At 37.3% G+C, this 20,673-nt stretch overlaps 1 protein-coding gene across 37 annotated transcripts in view; it reads right to left on the reverse strand.

Annotated features, from left to right (window-relative positions):
* DLG1 (discs large MAGUK scaffold protein 1) overlaps nt 1–20,673 on the reverse strand; it is a 428,909-nt gene that overhangs the window by 47,407 nt on the left and 360,829 nt on the right. For 19 of the 37 annotated variants that reach the window (XM_074963286.1, XM_074963276.1, XM_074963269.1 and 16 more), the window contains 3 exons: nt 18,869–19,045; nt 12,493–12,562; nt 4,806–4,905 (listed from right to left, as the gene is read on the reverse strand). In XM_074963286.1, coding sequence (XP_074819387.1) covers nt 4,806–4,905; nt 12,493–12,562; nt 18,869–19,045 — 347 coding nt within the window. Of the gene's footprint in view, nt 1–4,003; nt 4,038–4,805; nt 4,906–12,492; nt 12,563–18,868; nt 19,046–20,673 lie in introns of all 37 variants that reach the window. The other 18 variants (XM_074963285.1, XM_074963281.1, XM_074963274.1 and 15 more) reach the window with 2 other exon arrangements.

The raw sequence follows: 20,673 nt of genomic DNA on the forward strand, positions 1-20,673 counted from the left end.
CTGTGTTGGTCCCAGGATATTAGAGACACAAGGTGGGTGAGGTAATATCTTTTATTGGACCAACTTTTATCAGTGAGAGAAGCTTTTGAGCTTACACAGAACTCAGGGGTCAAGAAGATCTCTGTGTAAGTTCAAAAGCTTGTCTCTCTCACCAACAGAAGTTGGTCCAACAAAAGATATTACCTCACCCACCTTGTCTCTCTAATAACCAGTAATGTGACACTATAGTAATGGGCACGAGTTGTAAAGGTGTAGGACTGCAGGGCTTAGTATCAGCCATGAGAAGGAGATCCAACTAGCAAAGACTGCAGCAAAAGCTTTTTGGGAACTATAATGGGATACAAGAAATCTGGTTGGGCTCCTCTGACCCAAGAACCTCTTAATGTCAACTGGCAAGGGGGGTGCAGAGGGGTTCAAGTACTTCCTGATTATGATATGCACATTCTGGTTCACCGAAGAATGTCCTTTGAAGTCTCAAGTGAAAGTTGGTGTCACACTGGCCATCAATATCATTGTGAAAAGTATGTACATGTACTATGCAAGGAGTTATATGTATTAGAAAATTATGTTCTTAAGCATGTAAGTTAAAAGCAGTTCACCAAAAGATGACACTTACACAGATTCCTCCAGACACATATCTCTCTGTTGGAATATAAATTAAGCATTTTAGGCTAACACAATGGATGCTCATTTACTAATGAAGTCAAACGTTTATGAAGCGATATGAATTCAACAGGGGTTTAGCTTTTTTATGAGTAAAGACAATGAACATTGGAGGTATTTCTAGAAGGCAAAGAGGGCACTGTGGCATCCTGCACCTACAAACTAAACGGATCGTGCGTTTGCTTTCATAAAAGGAAAGTCTCAGCCAACCCTGGTTGAAAACGATGAACAGGACTCTGGGTGAGAGAAAATGCTTTAGACAGGAGGTTAACCAGTTAGTTAAGTTTTGTCTCTAGACAGTGTGTTATGATTTTGTTTTATATGTAACCATTTGTTTCCAATATCCCTACTCACTCTTCACGTGAATCACTAGCCTTTGATAATAAAACTTATTCTTGTTTTCACTGTAAGTGTATCTAAGTGCTTTGCGTTAAACAAAGTGCTGGTCTTGAGTTGAATCTTACAACCTGGTGTGTACTGTTGCTTTGAGAATATCAGGCCCAGTGCATGAGTGTTCAGTGGTTCTCAAACTTTTGTAGTGGTGACCCCTTTCACACAGCAAGCTTCTGAGTGCGACCCCCCTTATAAATTAAATACTTTAAAAATATTTAACACTATTATAAATATTGGAGGCAAAGTGGAGTTTGGGGTGGAGGCTGACAGCTTGCGACCCCCCAGCTAATAACCTCACGATCCCCTGAGGAGTCACGACCCCAGCTTGAGAACCCCTGGTCTGGACACAGAAAATGCTCCAAGTATTCAAGGGTTGGTGTGTGCATCTTGATACCTGTACAGAGAGAGTGAGGTCTATGGAGGCCTGGAAGGTAGCACTTATGCTGCCAGAAGCTCTTCATTTCAGGAAGCGGTTCCACAGCAAGCACACACAGGACTCCTTGTGCTAGGTGAAGGGGTAAGTAACACTTCGCTATTCACTTTTCCACACTATTCATGATTTTATAGACCTCTATCATACCCCACCCCCATCTTAGTCATCTTCTAAACTGAAAAGTTTCAGTTTTTCTAATCTCTCCTCATATGGAAGCTGTTTCATACTCCTAAACATTTTTGTTACTGTTCTCTATATTTTTTCCAATTCTAATATCTTTTTGGAGATTGGGCAACCAGAACTGCAAACAGTATTCAAAGAGTGGGTGTACCATGGATTTATATAGTGACATTATTATTCTTATTATCTATCCCTTTCCTAATGGTTCCTAACATCCTGGTAGCCTTTTGACTGCTGCTGCACATAGAACTATCCACAATGACTACAAGATCTCTTTCTTGTGTGGTAACAGCTATTTTAGACCCCATCATTTTGTATGTACAGTTGGGATTATGTTTTCCAATGTGCATTACTTTGCATTTTTCAACATTGAATTTCATCTGCCATTCTGTTGACCAGTCACCCACAGTCAGCTTTGGACTTAACTATCTTTACTAATAGTATCATCTGCAAACTCTACCACCTCACTGTTTACCCCCTTTTTCAGATCATTTATGAATCAGCCTAAAATTTAGTCATGGGTATTTCTGGTAAGTCATGGACAGGTCACAGGCAATAAGTAAAAATTCACAGCCTGTGACCTGTCCATGACTCTAAGCAAAAATACTCCGGACTAAATCTCTACTTCTGGGGTCCTGCTGCTCCAGAGACCTCCTGCTCCAGGGGACTGCTCTCTGGCCGGCCTGCAGGTGCCCCATGCTGCTGCCCCAGGACCGCTATTTTGGCGGTCCCCAGGGCACCCCCAGAACCGCTGCTCTGGTGTTCCCCAGAGCCAGCCACACCAGCTGCAGTTCTGGCAGTCCCTGGAGCCAGCTGCCTGGGGCCACCCAAGCAGCGGCCAGTGTGGTTGCCCCGGGGACTGCTGCTAAGATGCTCCCCGGGGCTGCTGCTTGGGCGGTCCCCAGGACCAGCCGCACTCTCGGCTGCTCAGGTGGCCCTGAAGTCAGCCGCACTAGCCACTGTGGAAGTCACGGAGGTCGCAGAAAGTCACAGAATTCATGACTTCTGCAACCTCTGTGAAAGGATCGCAGCCTTATTCATGAATATGTTGAACAACACTGGTGCAAGTACAAATCCTTGGGGGACTTGGCTATTTACCTCTAGCCACTCTGAAAACTGACCATTTATGCCTATCTTTTAACCAGCTAATGATCGAAGAGAGGACCTTCCCTCTTATCCCATGACTGCTTACTTTGCTTAACAGCATTTGGTGAAGAACCTTGTTAAAGGCTTTCTGAATGTCCAAGTACACTATATCCACTGGATCACCCTTGTCCACATGTTTGTTGACCCCCTCAAAGAATTCTAATAGGTTGGTAGAATAGAAAGTTAGTACTCACCAGAATGTTTTGTCTGTGGCCTCAGAGCCTTACCAATCCAGAAGTATGAGATAATTTGTGTGTCTTGATCACCAATATTTTAAAACTAAGCTACTAAATTTTAACTTTACCCGCAAATTTTATCCTTTGCTGGATTATCATGATAATGCTGCCTGAACACCCAGACAATTATACACAGATAGGTCTACTAAAGTAATTGGTAGTTTTAAAAACTTGCTGTAATTTAAATTACAAACTAAATTTTTCAAAACATGGCTATTACTAATCCAGCATTACTTATTTAGCATCCCCAGTGCTATTATGCTTCATGTAATAAAACAGATATGGCTTTGTAGGAACTGAAAGTGATACTTATACAGGACATGTGCCTAATAATGACCTCCTTACTATATGATCAGTATTCTTATGTGAGTACCACATAAGAGCCAAAATAGATCAGATAGAACCTCCTCCCCATCTTATCTCTGCCAGAATGCATTTTCCATCATGTAAGACAAAATTAAGCTATTTTTACTGCTGCTAATTTTAAAATATGTAAAGGCATTTTAGTAGTAGCAGCCATTAAAAATACGATATTGTACAATAATAATTAAAAGAACTGAAGCAAATAAGCATTATTGCAATGGTGTGGCTCATAACTGTAGAATACTGTATTTTTAAAAAAAATGTATGGTAAAACCAATATAAATGACGTACTAGAAAAGATACATTAACTAGTTCAGAGAGAGCAGTCATTATCTGTGACATACAGTATCTTTGCGTAAGCTTCTAAACCAAAAATAAAAAGTGATTGTCACCTGAATTAAATGAAGTAGGAAGATCTTAAAAGATAAAACCCAAGAATGTTACAAATTAAGAAAATTCTATAGAATACTTTGAAATAATTAACCTCCTTACGTCCGCAGAGCAATACCACCAGTCTTAAAATGGATCTATAAAAATTAACTTTACAGATGGAGGTTAAATATAACTTGGGCGTATTTTGATCACTTACTCAGGCCTTTTGATCCCATGTCGTCAGGGATCTCCTGTAGAGTAGTCCCCAGAGGGCAAGCAATAAAAAGATAATCACAAAAAAAAAAATAACTGTCAGTAATGTATAAAACTGGCGCTACGGTAAGAGACAGTTTCAAGAACATTACAGGGAGACATAGATCTACAGAAAGTTTTTTCACAGTCAGCTCCTAGGATTTAAAATGGCTAGCAGCTGAAGTGTTATCACTGATGCAAAGGCAGAGGGATCTTATAGTAGGTAAGATCTGAAAAATCAACTTTATTTTTATTGTAAAAATAAGATTTCTGTTTCAAAAATACTTTTTTCCAATGAAGGCAATAAAGAATTAAAGAAACACCCTTAAAATTAGGACAGCATTAAAATTAAAGATTAAAATAGAACAAATGTCAAAGAATGAGTCTAAAGTGACTGGTTATAGTTCATTTATAATCTAACAGTTTTACAGCAGTGCACTCTCTTTATGAAGTTATTGATAAGGTACAATTAACAGAGTAACAGAACTTAGTTATCACCTCCAATTACACACACAATCATCATCCCACAGTCCCATCCAGTTCACTATGAACAAGGCTGCTCTTGGATTCCAAGAACAGTTAGGATGCACTGTAACAGCACATGGATCAATTTATTGATTTAAAAGGCTGTTTTGTCATTCACATTGTTTGAGTTCCATTAACCTGTTGCAGCTCTTGAAACTGTCTCCAAGGTAACACCCTACTGGAAGCTAGCAGGCCCTTCGGTGTGTGTATGTTTTTCTCTCCACTGGATTCCACATACTTACGGTCAATATCACTGGTTTCTTGCTCACTCTGGTCCTTGTTCTTGTAGAAGGGAAATTTTCGGGAAAAGAGGTTCTTTTTACGCTTGTCATTGAATGACTGCTGAAGAAGAGAAGGAGGGGCAAAACAAAGGGTGTCTAATGTCTGTGTGTACAAAGGCCCAGCCCCAGCAGCTTTGTGGAAGCTGACTCCTATAACCACATGATGCAGTTTATATTTTAATTTAACATCATCACCCCAGCTCATCAGAAATAGAGTGGGCTTTTGATTATGCTCAAACCCTCCATATTTTGCAATTGGAAAAGAATGGGAAAGCTGGTCTCCATGGTTTATCATCTGTGGCCTTATGCTTCATAATTCAGATCCTTTGCGAAGAGAAAAAAGTGAGGGCCAGTAGGCTGCTAAAACCATCAAAAGTAAAAACCATTTGATAAACAGAATGGAGGAAGTCACAGATATTAGCTAGTACAGGGGTAACCAGGTATTCACAGCATTATCTGCTTGCAAAGGCACAACTAAATATTTGAACGACAGCCAATGTATATGAAAGCAAAATAATTAAATGCTGATACTACTTCCAGAAAAAAGAGTAGTGAAAACAACAATTTTACAAAAAACAATAGTTTTGCTCACTTAAAACATTCATCATCACTTTAAAAAAAAATCTCTGCATTTTCCTTAATTCTTCTGCATCAGCAATTCCTCACAAATTCATGGCAAGAAATGAACATTGCAGTGGGAAAGTCCACATCCCAGTGCCAAGGTCCATTCTTAACACTTACTTATTTCATTATTCAGATTGTTAATTTTTCTTCAGCATTGTGGGGATGGGGCATAGGGGTGGAACTGACATTTTAGAAATCAGACACTGCAAAGCTCAGGATGGTATTCAGCAAGAATTAGGAATTCTGGTATTGATGCTGAAGGATTTGTACAGCTCAGATGTTTTATCCTGATTTAGTGAGGATTTTTTTTTAATCACAATTTTTTTCCATTTGAGCTCAAGCTATTATTACAATCCTAGGCTACTTTACAAATGAGATGAATATACACCTTTATGTACACTGTATGTGGAAGATGGCAACATAGATTTAACTAAAATTGGTGATGTCCACTGCTGAAAATATGATAACAACCTCCCATCCTTACAGCGTAGTTCTATTCTGGAAAGTGGCTATATTAAAATGGAACCTTCTTACTGTACACAACTGCTCCCTGTATCATTAAGTGACCTGTTTAATAATCAGTCAGTGTGCTTCATCTGGCCTGCAGAACTTCTGTTACTGGTGATGATGTGAAAGGAGTGGCTGAGTTTGCAGAGTTTATTTCTAAATTAAAAACATGTGATATGGACACTGTGCCAGAAGCATGGAGCAACACAATGCCATTTCTATAGAGCCATTTTTCAAAGTAAATTCTTCAAAAGAAAGTACTGATTTTCAGTTCTTGCTATAAGGATTCTATTAATAGTTATTTCTAGAATCTATAGCATAACTGCAATATGCTTTGTCCATCATATTTTATCCAGTTTGACCTTACCCTCCCTTAATCACAATGTGATCCAGATGAAGGTAAGTCTTATTGGAAGAAACATGTACAAAGTGCTTTTTTCTTCCCTACAATTACTCCATGGGGAAGGAGATACAGCCGCAATTAGGGGGTCAGGCAGCGCTGTGCTTCTTTGACTTGCTGTGCTCTTTTTTCAGGGCTAGTGCAGAACCAGCACAATGAGGAGCTTGGCACTTATTCAGTGAATGCCTGCAGTGTCTCATGTAGTTTGCACTCTACTACAATGTTCACAGCCTTTCCGGCCATCTGCTTTAACACAGACTTGTTTAGCAATGACAGATGCTGGAGGATGAACTGATGTCATCACTGCCACTGTTAAAATAATGTATTTTGTTGTTTAAATATTACCAGGTGCAAAAAAGGCATATGGTACCAGTGGAGCACACTAAGGCCTGCCAGAGAAGGGAGAGTTCTGGAAAAAACAGCACTAAAAATATTAATTAGGAAGTTCATAAAACCTCTTAACTGGTTGGCATCAGTGACTAGCAAAACTGGTATTCAGCTGTGAGAAGTATCATCCAGACATATGGGCACGAGAACTGGCACCTAACCAATCGTATGTTTGCATGAACTACAGGTGGTATGGGCAGGATTCTGGCTAAGGTACTGAAGCTCAGGAGGACCAAAGCTGATGGCAGCAAGTCATTGCTACTTCAGCATAGAGGTCTAGCAATCATTCTTAAAATTGAAATTAACCCTAGATCTCACAACCACGTACACCAAGCATGTAACATGGATTTCCATAATCGGAGGTTTCACGTAACAAATGCAACTGCAGCACAAGGGCAAAGGCCACCATGGAGCATAAGTCAGACAAAATGTCTCAACTTCAAAAGAAGAACGTTATGGAAAGCTCTGACAAAATTTTGGTGCAAGTCAAATAAGGCAGAAAGATTTAGCTATCTTTGACAATTAGATCAACGCAGTGGTGCTTTTAATGCACTTCTGGCAGAATACTCATTTTTGTTTAGATACCTTTTAAAAATATTTGATTAAAACTAATCTTTGATTTGACTTCCTCTATAGTAAATTTTATTGATTTAAAACCATTTAACAATAATTTCATATACTGCATGTGTAATGGTCAGAGTCAGTTTCATTGCAAAATAAATAGTAATAATGTACTGATTTTAAATAAAACATTAGCCAAAAGATGATTTTTTAAAAAAGATATGATTATAAAGGCTAGAGAGAATTGCTTATTAATTGTAGACACATTAATTTTATAAATATTTCATAAACCCAATGCAAATGATGGATAGATTACACAAAAAAGAATTTGTTAAAAACAGAAGCAGCACAAGCAAAATGAGATAAATGTGTATATTAAAAGAATAGAGAAGAAAAATGATAATCATGCATGCTCCAGTTTCTCAGTTTTCCTTAGAATAAATGAATTGGCATTTTAATGTTTTCTCTCAATATTATATTTAGGGCTGCAACATTTACTTTATCATTACATAAAATCCTTTAAGTAAGGATTGTTGATACATGATATTTGAAAATGTCAAAGTAGTATAATATAATACATATGTAAAATACTGCAGGTAGATATCTTTCATGCAGTTACATTGGGGGAAAACACCCACATGACAATTAGGCTAAGTCTTCACTATCCGCCAGATCGGCGGGTAGTGATCGATATATTGGGGATTGATTTATCGCGTCTTGTCTAGACGCGATAAATCGATCTCCGAATTGACGCCTATACTCCACCTCGGCAGGAGGAGTAAGCGGAGTTGACGGGGGAGCTGCCGTGGTTGACTCGCCACCGTGAGGACAGTCAGGTAAGTCAAACTAAGATACTTCGACTTCAGCTACGCGAATAGTGTAGCCCAGACCTTACAGTGAGATACTAAGGGTATTTTAAAGAGAAACTGAAATATTAAAATTTGCAGCTGAAGCAAAAGACTATGAACAGCTTAAGATTAATGAGTGCTTGGAACAGGAAATGTTATTATAGAGAAAGAAATGCAGTTCTCTATCAATGGCAAGCGTAGTTTGTTTTTCCACTCAGTATTTCATGCATATTTTTGGTGCTGTGTTAGTACACAGTGACTGTGTACAAACTCTGTTACAGTCAACATACAAGACTATGATTTAAATACATAGTTAATTCAGTTAACTGTTTACAATTTTATGGTAGACAAGTTACAAAAACATGCGATTATCTTCTCAAGGAATATGCTGTATGGTAATGTTTTGCAAAATTATTCTAATTTAATTAAAAACAATCACAACAAATATTTAAATGTCTAAGAATGTTCCTTTTGCGACTATCACAGGTTGAGGATGTCAGTTACAAGTAACGTGAAAAACCTGAAGATTAATGTATAACTTTATCACTGTAAAAAAAAGTAACCTGCTCAATGGTAAAATGTTAAATGCTATAAAATTAAATAGTAAATTCAAAATATATAAAAATTACTGCACCCTCAGTTGGCATGGTATAATATTCCAATATGTAATTTTGCATGTACAAACTGAAAAAATATAAACAACGATCCAAGTAAGTCTCAAGGCAGTATTAAATTTGGCCGTCAGAAAGTCACTAAAGGTATTTGTTTCCATCTAAAACAGATTATGTGCAAAAATGCAGATACACATTCAGGTGCATTTTACTATTAATACAACTAATTAAAACTTTCAATATGTAACATGGGCATAGCATGCATTATCTAGTAAGCAGGTACCCAAACAGGCACTGTTTAAACTGCTCTTTTGAAAGCGCTGATTAAACAAAATTCTTTTGAATTTGCTCAGTTGAAGATATACCTAACGGTACACCAAGCTATCTTACAAATACCCATGAAAGGCACATTGCATCTGCTGACAGGAACCATGTAATAAAAGAAAGCAGAAGTTGGTTCAACAAAAGATAAGTCTTACTTTATCAGGACTATATATTCATATTCTTATTACCTTGTCCCTTCAATTTGATTCTGTGTATTTATAGAAACCATATAAAGGAAATGATTATATCTAATTTACTAAGTAAACACAATTAAAAAGAAATCTTTGGGATCTATAGCAGTAGCCTACTCTGGATATTACTGCATTAGCTCTCTCCACTTTTAAAATGATTGTAGTGTATTTATTTGAACTAGTGTATTTATTTCCAAAAATTATGAAGCATATTTTGGCTAAAATGTCAACAGATTAGTAATTTAGATAAGTCCTTAAACTGAAAATGTATTTTAGCTATGCTTATTAGCATATCAGTAGTTGTAGAAGATCTGGAAACATCTGTTACAATCCCTATTTTACGGGGTTTGATTTGACTGTAAAACTGGAGTATTTAGGGAAGATGTGGACAAGTTGGAGAAAGTCCAGAGAAGAACAACAAAAATGATTAAAGGTCTAGAAAACATGATCAGTGAGGGAAGACTGAAAAAGTAGGGTTTGTTTAGTCTCAAGAAGAGGAGACTGAGAGGGGCCATGATAACAGTTTTCAAGTACATAAAAGGTTTTTACAAGGAGGAGGGAGGAAAAATTGTTGTTCTTAACCTCTGAGGATAGGACAAGAAGCAATGGGTTTAAATTGCAGCAAGGGCAGTTTAGGTTGGACGTTAGGAAAAACTTCCTGTCAGGGTGGTTAAGCATTGGAATAAATTGTCTAGGGAGGTTGTGGAATCTCCATCATTGGAGGTTTTTAAGAGCAGGTTAGACAAACACCTGTCAGGGATGGTCCAGATAATGCTTAGTCCTGCCATGAGTGCAGGGGACTGGACTACATGACCTCTTGTAGTTCCTTCCAGTTTTACGATTCTATGATTCACTCAGAGCTCAAAATTATCAAAATCATTGCAGAATATAATTATATTCTAAAATTTGAAAAATGGTTAGGCTATTTTAAAAATAGTAGTAACAGATTCTTCCTGATACTATTATGCATTATAATTCTGTTTTCTGAGCATTTGTAATAATTTGGTGAAACACTAGTTTCCTAATTACCACCTCAGGGTGAATTTTTACCATTTGTTCCTCTAAAACAACAGTCTTTGACATACATAAACTACCCTTCAGTTTCTGATGAACCAATAACAAAAACTCTAGGTTAACATTTAACTGACAGTGAGAATCTCTCTCACATAATCCTTAAGTGACTCAAAATGTAGGTTTATTATCCTCAGACAGACCTACTGACAAAAAATGTTTAGACTTCTTCATTATTAAAAAAAAATACTGTATAGGGTAGCCATTTTTTAAAATGAAGGAGCAAAGTCACTCTCTCCCCAAAAGAGACCATTAAGGCTCTGGTCCACATTAATGACCCATAACTTTCAAATACTACACAAATTGTTTTTTGGCATTAATTTATCACCATATAGGACCATTTCTATTTATGGCTCTCTCTGTATACTATATTATTAGCAAAAACATTCACTCCTAACTCAAAAAAAGTAATTACTATTAAAAAAATTAATTAATCGTGATTAATCGCATATTTTGGATGTTTTTCTACATTTTCATATATATTGTATTCTGTGTTTTAATTGAAATCAAAGTGTATATTATTTTTGCTTACAAATATTTGCATTGTAAAGATGATAAAAGAAATAGTATTTTTGAATTCACCTCATACAAGTACTGTAGTGCAATCTTTTTGTCATGAAAGTGCAACTTACAAAGGTAGATTTATGTAAAACTTCACAGCCTACAAGTCCACTCACTCCTACTTCTTGTTCAGCCAATCGCTAAGACAAATAAGTTTGTTTACATTTACAGGAGATAATGCTGCCCTCTTCTTATTTACGTCACCCGAAAGTCAGAACAGGCATTTGGCATGGCACTTTTGTCGCAAGGTATTTACGTGCCAGATATGCTAAACATTTGTATGCCGCTTCATGCTTCAGCCACCATTCCAGAGGACATGCTTCCACGCTGATGACGCTCATTAAAAAAATAACCGTTAATTACATTTCTGACTGAACTCCTTGGGGCAGAATTGTGTGTCCCCTGCTCTGTTTTACCTGCATTCTGCCATATATTTCCTGTTACAGACATCTCGGATGATGACCCAGCACATGTTGTTCATTTTAAGAACACTTTCACTGGAGATATGACGAAATGCAAAGAAGGTACCAATGTGAGATTTCTAAAGATAGCTACAGCACTCGACCCAAGGTTTAAGAATCTGAAATGTCTTCCAAAATCTGAGCGGGACTAGGTATGGAGCTTGCTTTCAGAAGTCTTAAAAGAGCAACACTCCAATGTGGAAACTACACAACCCGAACCACCAAAAAAGAAAATCAACCTTCCTCTGGTGGCATCTGACTCAGATAACGAAAATGAACATGCGTCGGTCCGCACTGCTTTGATTTGTTATCAAGTGGAACTTGTCATCAGCATGGACGCATATCTTCTGGAATGGTGGTTGAAGCACAAAGGAACATGTGAATCTTTAGCGCATCTGGCACGTAAATATCTTGCAACACCGGCTAGAACAGTGCCACGAGAATCCTGTCCTCACTTTCAGGTGACATTGTAAACAAGAAGCAGGCAGCATTATCACCTGCAATTGTAAACAAACTTGTTTGTCTGAGGGATTGGCTGAATAAGAAGTACAACTGAGTGGACTTGCAGGCTCTAAAATTTTACATTGTTTTATTTTTGAATGCAGGTTTTTTTGTACATAATTCTACATTTGTAAGTTCAACTTTCATGATAAAGAGATTATATTACAGTACTTGTATTAGGTGAATTGAAAAATATTATTTCTTTTGTTTTTTTACAGTGCAAATACTGGTAATCAAAAATAAATATAAAGTGAGCACTGTACACTTTGTATTCTGTGTTGTAATTGAAATCAATATATTTGAAAATGGAGAAAATATCCAAGAATATTTAAATGGTATTCTATTATTGTTTAACAATGCAATTAATCCCACGATTAAGTTTTTTAATTGTGTGATTAATCACGATAACATTTTTTTAATCACTTGACAGCCCTAAAAATTACCATTTGTTAAATAATAATTTTTAGAATAAACTGGTTTTGTCTGACAGATGTTTAACTGTTATCATTAAATAAGGAAAGTTAAATCCACATACATAAGTCACTCAAACATGTTACCACCCATGCTAATGAAAAAAGTAATTAACATTTCATAAACTCACCCCTTTATCTCCTCTCATTTTGGAATTAAATTTCACTGTCTTTAAGCGGGCTCGCTCTTTCTTCTCAACCCTAAAAGAAAAATGCAAAAGGAAAAAATGTTACTCTCTCAGCATGATCCTTATACCGCCAATCCTAATGCTATAAAATACTACAGCTTTCATATTCTAATAATCTGTTGAAGATGTGCTTGCAGCATGATGGTATGAGGTGTGCACAAATACACATATTCAGTCTGCACAGGCCAATATGAGAAAAATTGATTTTAATTCTCGAACAATAAACTGTAGATTCTGAATGGCAGAGATCCAGTAAGGACAGAGACAAATTAGAATCTTTTGGCTATGAGGCCACAACTTTCTTATTATTCTTTAGTTTAAACCAAAGAAACTCCTTAAGGCACTCTGTCTAGGCAACAGAGCTAAATGAAGGTAAGCAACAGCTATGCTGAGCTGTCACTTTCCTTCCTTCACTTTTGATGCCCAAATCTAGAGCATCCTGTCACTTCCCAGGACTAACTCAGGCCTGTAGCCAGGGTGGATAAAAATCAATGATTTAAAAAAAAACAACCAGATTTTTTTTTAAAATCGGATTTGTTTAATAAAATGCTTTTTGAGGAAAAAAACCTATCTAAAGATAGTTTTAATTAAGATACATTATTGCTCAAAGATATCTCATCATGGAATAGGGATTATAAATTCTAATTCTATAGTATGAGACACTATATTCATGTAATGTTTAAGAAAAGTTTTGTAAGCGAGTTCCAATAGTTCATGGATTAGGGACCCAATTTTATGGGGTTCTAGGGGCTTCTGTATAGATTATTTAGGTTAATCTTTCTATCTACCCAATAGGACTCAGTGCTCAGTCTAGAAGAAACCATCAGAGATGCTTAGTTTTGCAGTTCTCAAACTGTGGATTTGTGTCTCCAGAGATATCAGGCTTGTTAACAGCAAAAACGTTTTAAAATAAACTAATATATAGAGGTGAGAAATAACAGACCTCAACCCTATTGTCCCTCTGCAAATATGTGTACATAGAGTCAATCCCTTACCTCTCTCTAAAAGTGACAAGTTTCAAAAAGTTCAGTGAAGATTGTTGGGGGCGGAATAGATCTGGACAAGGGGAAGAAGCCTGGAGATAAATGTGAGAAGAGAGGGACAGGCAGTAGAAACAAAAGTGAAACTGTTTGAGCAGCATATTCCAGAAGTCTTGAAGTCTTTGAGTGTAGCTAGCCTTCATTGATTTGAGATCTACCATACCATTCTCTCACTAGAAGGGAAAACCTATAATGGCAGAAAGCCATAAAAGAGACCCAGTTTGGGAATATTTTAATGAAGTTCCTCTACCTGTGGGTAAGACAGGCATGTGTGCAAAATGCAAACAGTGCAACAAAGAAATGCAAGGCCCAGTTGCCCGAATGAAACAACATCATGAGACGTGTTCCTTCTCAGGAGGAAGCTGCGTTGAAGACGATGAAAGGAGCATGTCTGAACATGCAGGATCTTCAGGTTGGTAAACTTTTTTTTATTTCATAGATCTTTCTTAAGGACTGCCTGTCTTCCTTCTGGACTATTCTTGAATTCTCATGTTTGAGCAAAAAAACGTAGTTGTTACTCTATGGTACTGTCATTTTAGATGCAGTTGTGATAAAAAATAAATAGCTGAAATAGGCAGAACTTCCTTTTACAGTTTCACCTTTAAAGTAGTACTGAGTGTCAGTGAATGCAATGAGTAATACTAAATGAGCAGTATGGTAATAATAATTAAATAACTGCATTGACTTATTTTGTTTAGGAGACTCCATCCTCAATCCCTTCAGGATTCCAAAGACCATCCACCTTCAAGATCACCATCATTTTCTATAGTTTCAGAGTTATCTGCCAATGACAGTTTTTCAGTCACACCATATATGTCATATAGCCACAGTATATCACCTAGCAAAAAGAAAAAAAATCTCCATCATCCAGAAACAACCATAGATAAGTTTGTGATAAGAACCAGCAGATTACAAAAAGAGAGGTAATTGATGAAAAAATTGCCCGGTTTGTTTATGCAACAAACTCTCCTTTCTGTATGATTGAGAACCCACACTTCATTAACATGGTTCAGTCATTAAGACCAGGATACAGTCCACATGTTGCAGGCAAATTGCTGGACAAAGTGTATGAAAGAGAAATTGAGCAGTGTGCAAAAGGTCTAGAGGGTGAAATTGTTAACCTGAGTCTCAATGGGTGGAGCAATGTCCACAATGATCCTGTTGTATGTACTTGTGTGACCACAGAAGAAGGGAATGTCTTCCTTACAGAAACAATTGATACACCAAGAAATGCTCACACAGCAAAATACTTCTAAAGAAGTTGCAGTAAAAGCTATAACAAACTGTGGAAAAAAAATTCAAATGTCTAGTACGCAGCTTGGTCACAGACAATGCCGCAAATGTATCCTAGATGAGAAGAATTTTTTTTAAAAGAGAGTCCCAAGCTAATAACATATGGTTGCAGTGCTCATTTGATGCACCTCCTAGCCAAAGACTTCAGTGTTCCAGAAATAAAGACTAATGTTGTTGAAATTGCAAAAATACTTCCATAACAACCACTTTGCAGCAGCTGCTCTGAAAAAAGTGGGAGGAACCAAGCTAACGCTCCCACAAGACGTGCAATGGAACTCAGTAGTGGACTGTTCTGAACACTGTATCAAGAACTGGCCTAATCTGATGATAGTTTGTGAACAAAATTGTGAAAAAATAGATGGCACTGTCACAGCCAAAGTTCTCAACATTGGGCTTAAGAGAAACGTTGAACACATGCTGAGTACCCTGAAGCCTATTTCTGTAGCCTTGAACAAATGCAGGGAAATAGCTGTTTTATTGCTGATGCCGTTGAAATTTGGAAGGAACCGAGTGAGATCTTAAAAAGAGAAATCTGCAATGACAGAATTACACTACAAGCATTAAAAAAACGAATGGGACAAGCACTATCTCCAGCTCATTTTCTTGCAAATATTCTCAATACTCGGTACCAGGGTCAAACTTTAAATGCTGAAGAAGAGGAGTTGGCTATGACATGGACATCCAGCAATCAGCCCTCCATAATGCCAACTATAATAAACTTCAGAGCTAAGGGTGAACCATTCAAGAAATATATGTTTGCTGATGATGTTTTAAAGACAGTCACATCAGTTAACTGGTGAAAACTTAAGTACTTGGATTCAGAGACCGTTGAAGTGATAATCTCACTTTGAACAGCAGTAGCTTCTTCTGCCGGTGTAGAAAGAATATTTTCTTCCTTTGGACTAATTCATTCCAAATTGAGAAATCGTTTGGGACCTGAAAAAGCAGGAAAGCTTGTTTTTCTTTTCCAGATTATGAACAAACAGGAAAATGAAGATGAAGGCGACTGAGTTAGCTGCAGAAGCCAATATTTTAAGTTTCTCATGTTGACCTGGCTGACATAGTAGATTTAATTTTTTTTAAATTTAATTTAACTATTTTAATTAAAAACAATTTGAACAAAAACAAACCTGATTTTAAAGAACTGGAATGTTTAACTAAATTCAAAAATTCATACACTTGTTTTGTTAAAATATTATGTGTTTACTGTTGAAGAAAAAAAATCCAGAATACATAACGTTGTTGTTTTAGTTAAATAAAACAATTTAAATGTCTGTCTGGTGACGTTCTCCTCCTAAAAGAGCATGGCAAGAAAATCCTCCAAACATTAATGATTAACCTGTTGAATTGGAGATAGTTCACCTCCCAATGACTTCATAAATATCTGCTTCAATTACCTTTGGTAAATGAAATAACCAATCATTCATTTTGTGATATAGCTGTAAAACTAATCTGAAAAGTTTTCAAAATAAATCACTTTAAAAATGTATTGTGTGTACCTTCTAAAAATGAAACCTACATCTATCCCTGAGTTGTGAAGAATATGTATTAAAATTATAACAACCAACAAGAATGCGCTTTTATGTACAAATGCATGATTAAATCGTGTCTTCATGACTAGCGATTTAAATCAAATCCACACTGCCTGTAGCTGTTCAAATTATTAGCAAAGGGGGTAGCAAGGGTAGGATGGAGCAGGAAGAGGCCTGCTTCTGCCCCATACTGCATTTTACAGGCCTCCTACGGTGCCTGTTGGCCAATCCCACTCTTTGCCATTGCTTGTCTTCCATCAAGGAAAAGTTGCCAGTGGTTGACAGGTACAGTGATTCCAAATGGGATGTGGCTTATTTTCCCTGCCCCACAATTTGGGCTGGCTTCTTTTTTCTTTCTTTTCTTTCAGTAAGACCATGTAAGATCACACTTCCATAACAGATTGATAAATCTCCAACCTACTTAGAAGCTGTGGAACAGAATAAAGGCCCAATCTTACAATGGAACCAACATGAATTCAACAGCAGGACTAAGGCCCAAATTTCTAATACAGTAAAAATGACAGTTCATACACAGAAGTTATATATTGTAATAGGTAGATACCAACATCAGGAATGACAAATGACTGGACTGTGAAACACCTACACAGCAATATAGGTTTTGCCATACTGGATCAGAACCATGGTTCATCTGTCCACTATCCTGCCTCTTACAGTACCCAGCACCAGAGGGGTGCAAGAAACCTTACTTTACGCAAATGTGAGATAATCTGAAGTCTGTATTAGATCTTCTAATCCCGTTAGTTAAATATTGTCTTAAACCCTGAAGGCTGAGATTTAACACCTCTTCCAAAATCTACATTAGCATTGATAACAACAACTTTGGATATTCTTTTAGTCATACAAATGTCAAATGTATTTTGCACCTGTATTTTGGTGTGGAAGGCCATTATTTACAGATTATAATTTTTTAATTACAAATGTGTGCTACAGGATGTTTTCTTATAGTGTGAATTAAATAAACCAGTTGTTTTAAAATAGAAAACTTGAAAATCAATGTCATCTGCAACCACAATACCCTGCACTTGAGTCATCAGCAAGCTCTGCTCTGTGGACCTTGACATCCCCACTTCAGGTCTCTAGCATTTGAGCTACAGGAGTAATTGCTAGTCTGTATTTAGTTCAGCCATCAGAGGAGAGAAGGCGTGATACACAGCTTCCAACTGGGTAACAACTGCTTGGGAGACAGTATAGCATACTAAAGAACCCTGGTTTCTACCCTTAGCTCTGGGAGAAGATAGTAGGTTAGTGGTCAGAAATAAGATAATCTGAAAAGGAGTTTGGCCTAAGAGAGAAGATTTGAGTCTACCATATTAGATGCCTCTCATGGAATCCTGGCCATATGGGGGCCAATGGGAATGTTGTCACGGATTTCAATATGGACAGGATTTCCACCCTTGGCTTCTAATCTTGACTGTGCGTACAGCAACTCTATGTAACCTCTCTCAATGGGGTGACAGAATGGCTTTCTAGGATTCGGGTTAAGGACCTTGGAAATAATAAGACCGATGAGGTGCATGGGAAAAAAAACACTGTCAGAGATTTTGAACTCATGGGCGCCTGTTTCCCAGCTCAATGAACTTTCCTCCAGACATCTCTTTCCCTCTCGAAGTGGATACGTTACATCATCACTGCTAAATTTAGCAGGTGCAGCTTGATTTCTTTTCAGTTATTGAGAAAAAGTTAAAACTCATGTCACAGATAAACACCTTCAATATAAATTATATTGTATTATTCAGCACACAAGGTGCAACATGTTGAGCGATGCATAGATATCAGAGTGATAGATTTCTTGCAAAGGATATCTTCCCCTCCTCCCCAACCCCTCCAAAAACAAATCCTGTGAAAAACTTTGAAAAAGGGTCAATTTAGAATTACTATTTTTTCTGTATCATCCCATTTTCATCAAACCACAATGAAAAATTAAAATAGTACACAAAGTTTACTATGTTTCATTTTTTGTCATTTTATTGAAATTTTCACAAAATAAAGTTTTAAAGCTCCTGTTAAATTGAAAACTTCTGACTCGACTAACTCTGGAGTCATGACCAACAACTCCATAAGAAACAGTATTACTTTCTACTTCTTAATTTGTAGATGTCAAAGCAGTTAAGGGAAATGAAACATGATTAAACCCACTTTTAACAGAGGCACAAGAGATTAAGTGACATTCACAAAGTGAGAGTTGGGAATGGAACCCAGGTCTCCTGTCTTCAGCCATGTGCTCTAACCTGGAGGCTGCAAATGCCTCTTACTAATATGTAATAATCTAGTGTAGTGCTGACTGGCATACTCTTCCAGTTTCTCACAAAAACACTTTGGAGGAGCAGATGAGGGACAATTAAATTGAGAAGACACATTACTTAATTTGTGCATGAATAGAACCACTATTTCAATGGCAAAGATCTCAGACTGAACAAATTCCATGAAATATACCTCCGTTTGCTCGGAATCACTCCAGTTTCATCACTTTCTCCATCTGGTGTCACCTGCCGTGCCTGCCACCACTCATCATCAGAGGCATTGATGACATGGAGGATGTCGCCAAATCTGAAGTTTAGTCCCTGACTGGGAAGGCCACTGTCTTTAGTCTTGTCGTAGTCAAAGAGAGCTCTAAATTCAGAAAAAAATCATTAAGTATAGAGGACTGGCAGGAAGAAAACAGACGAGCTTGAAGAAACCTATATTTTCCAATAAACAAATCACTCAGAAGAATCCATTTTAAATTACTTTTTTGGTTTTGAGTATCTTTAAAACATAGGACTACTGAATTATTGTCATTTTTTACTGAATGCAGAATGCTTGGTTGGCCCTATACTGAGTCATAGTAGTTGCTCTCAAAGAAGTCAATTAAGATAGATAATGGAAAGAACAGCTGAATCACAAGTCTCATTATGGTTGGTGTTTTATTTAAAGCCACAACCCTGGAGTCAAGTGAGTAAGTGAAAAACTTAGCTTTCGTTAAAAAGAAAAGTAATTTCCTAGAACTTGCAAAAAGAAAAGGAGTACTTGTGGCACCTTAGAGACTAACCAATTTATTTGAGCATGAGCTTTCGTGAGCTGTAGCTCACAAAAGCTCATGCTCAAATAAATTGGTTAGTCTCTAAGGTGCCACAAGTACTCCTTTTCTTTTTGCGAATACAGACTAACACGGCTGTTACTCTGATTCCTAGAACTTGTGACTGTGGAGGAAAAGGTTGAAAATATGACCTGAGTACAACCTAAAGGCTCAAACACCAAAAACCAAATTAGAATACCACAATATTTGTCTTAAATCTCATTATTTTAAAGCTAATCTCTCAATTTTCTGAAGCCTGACTCATGATTTTTGAATGCATGGGGTTGGCAATTTTGGCTCATGGCCTATTTGGGGGAGTCTTATTACCTCTCTGGTGGCACTTCACATAAATTCATGCATTTTAAGGCTAGAAGGGATTATGATCAACCAGTCTAAGTTCCTTCATTACACTGGGCAAAAAATCTCACTCAGTGATTTTTAAAGTAAGTTCATAACTTTTTTTTTGAGCTATAGCATATCTTTTAATAAAATATCCAATCCTGATTTAAAGACTTCAAGTGATGGAGAATCCATAACATCCCTACGTAAGTGTGACCCAGGGATTTCCAGGTGATAACAGGCAAAGGCTCAGGGGCGCATAGGGTTTTGCATAGATCAGTAGGGTCTGATATCCTCATAGCAGTTCACAAAAGGGTGGCATATGAGATCTCTACCAAGAGCCAGTAGCCCACAGGTTGTCATAATTATTGCAAGATGTTTCTATGGGAAATAGTTTAAGAGAGATGTAAAATATTAGGTTCCAACCCTGTTGAGGTAAAGCTTGTCACCTGAGTCAAGGCAAGCCTCATGGCTAACTCAGTCAGTGTACTGAAACATCGACAGCCATGGAGACAGGCTATGTTTACTAACTGGATGGTTTACAAAGACAAAGGAACCCCAAGATAAGTCTTGGAAGAGGGGATCTCCTGGGTTAAGAGACAATAACCTGTAACTGCATAAAAAAAGTGGACAGGGGACAAGATTTTATCCTTCACCCAGGAGGCAAGCTAACAGTGTGGCTGTCCCATGAATAAAAGGGTCACAGACAGCCTTTTATTTTATAGATAACCATTTGTTTCCAATACCTCTACCTGCAATTACCTGAATCTCTATGCTTCGTTAAATAAACCTGTATTAAGCAAACCAAAGTGCTCTGTGTTAAGCAGAGCAGTTATCTGAGGTG

This window comes from Natator depressus, chromosome 9, assembly GCF_965152275.1.
Source record: "Natator depressus isolate rNatDep1 chromosome 9, rNatDep2.hap1, whole genome shotgun sequence".
Taxonomy (NCBI): Eukaryota; Metazoa; Chordata; order Testudines; family Cheloniidae; genus Natator; species Natator depressus.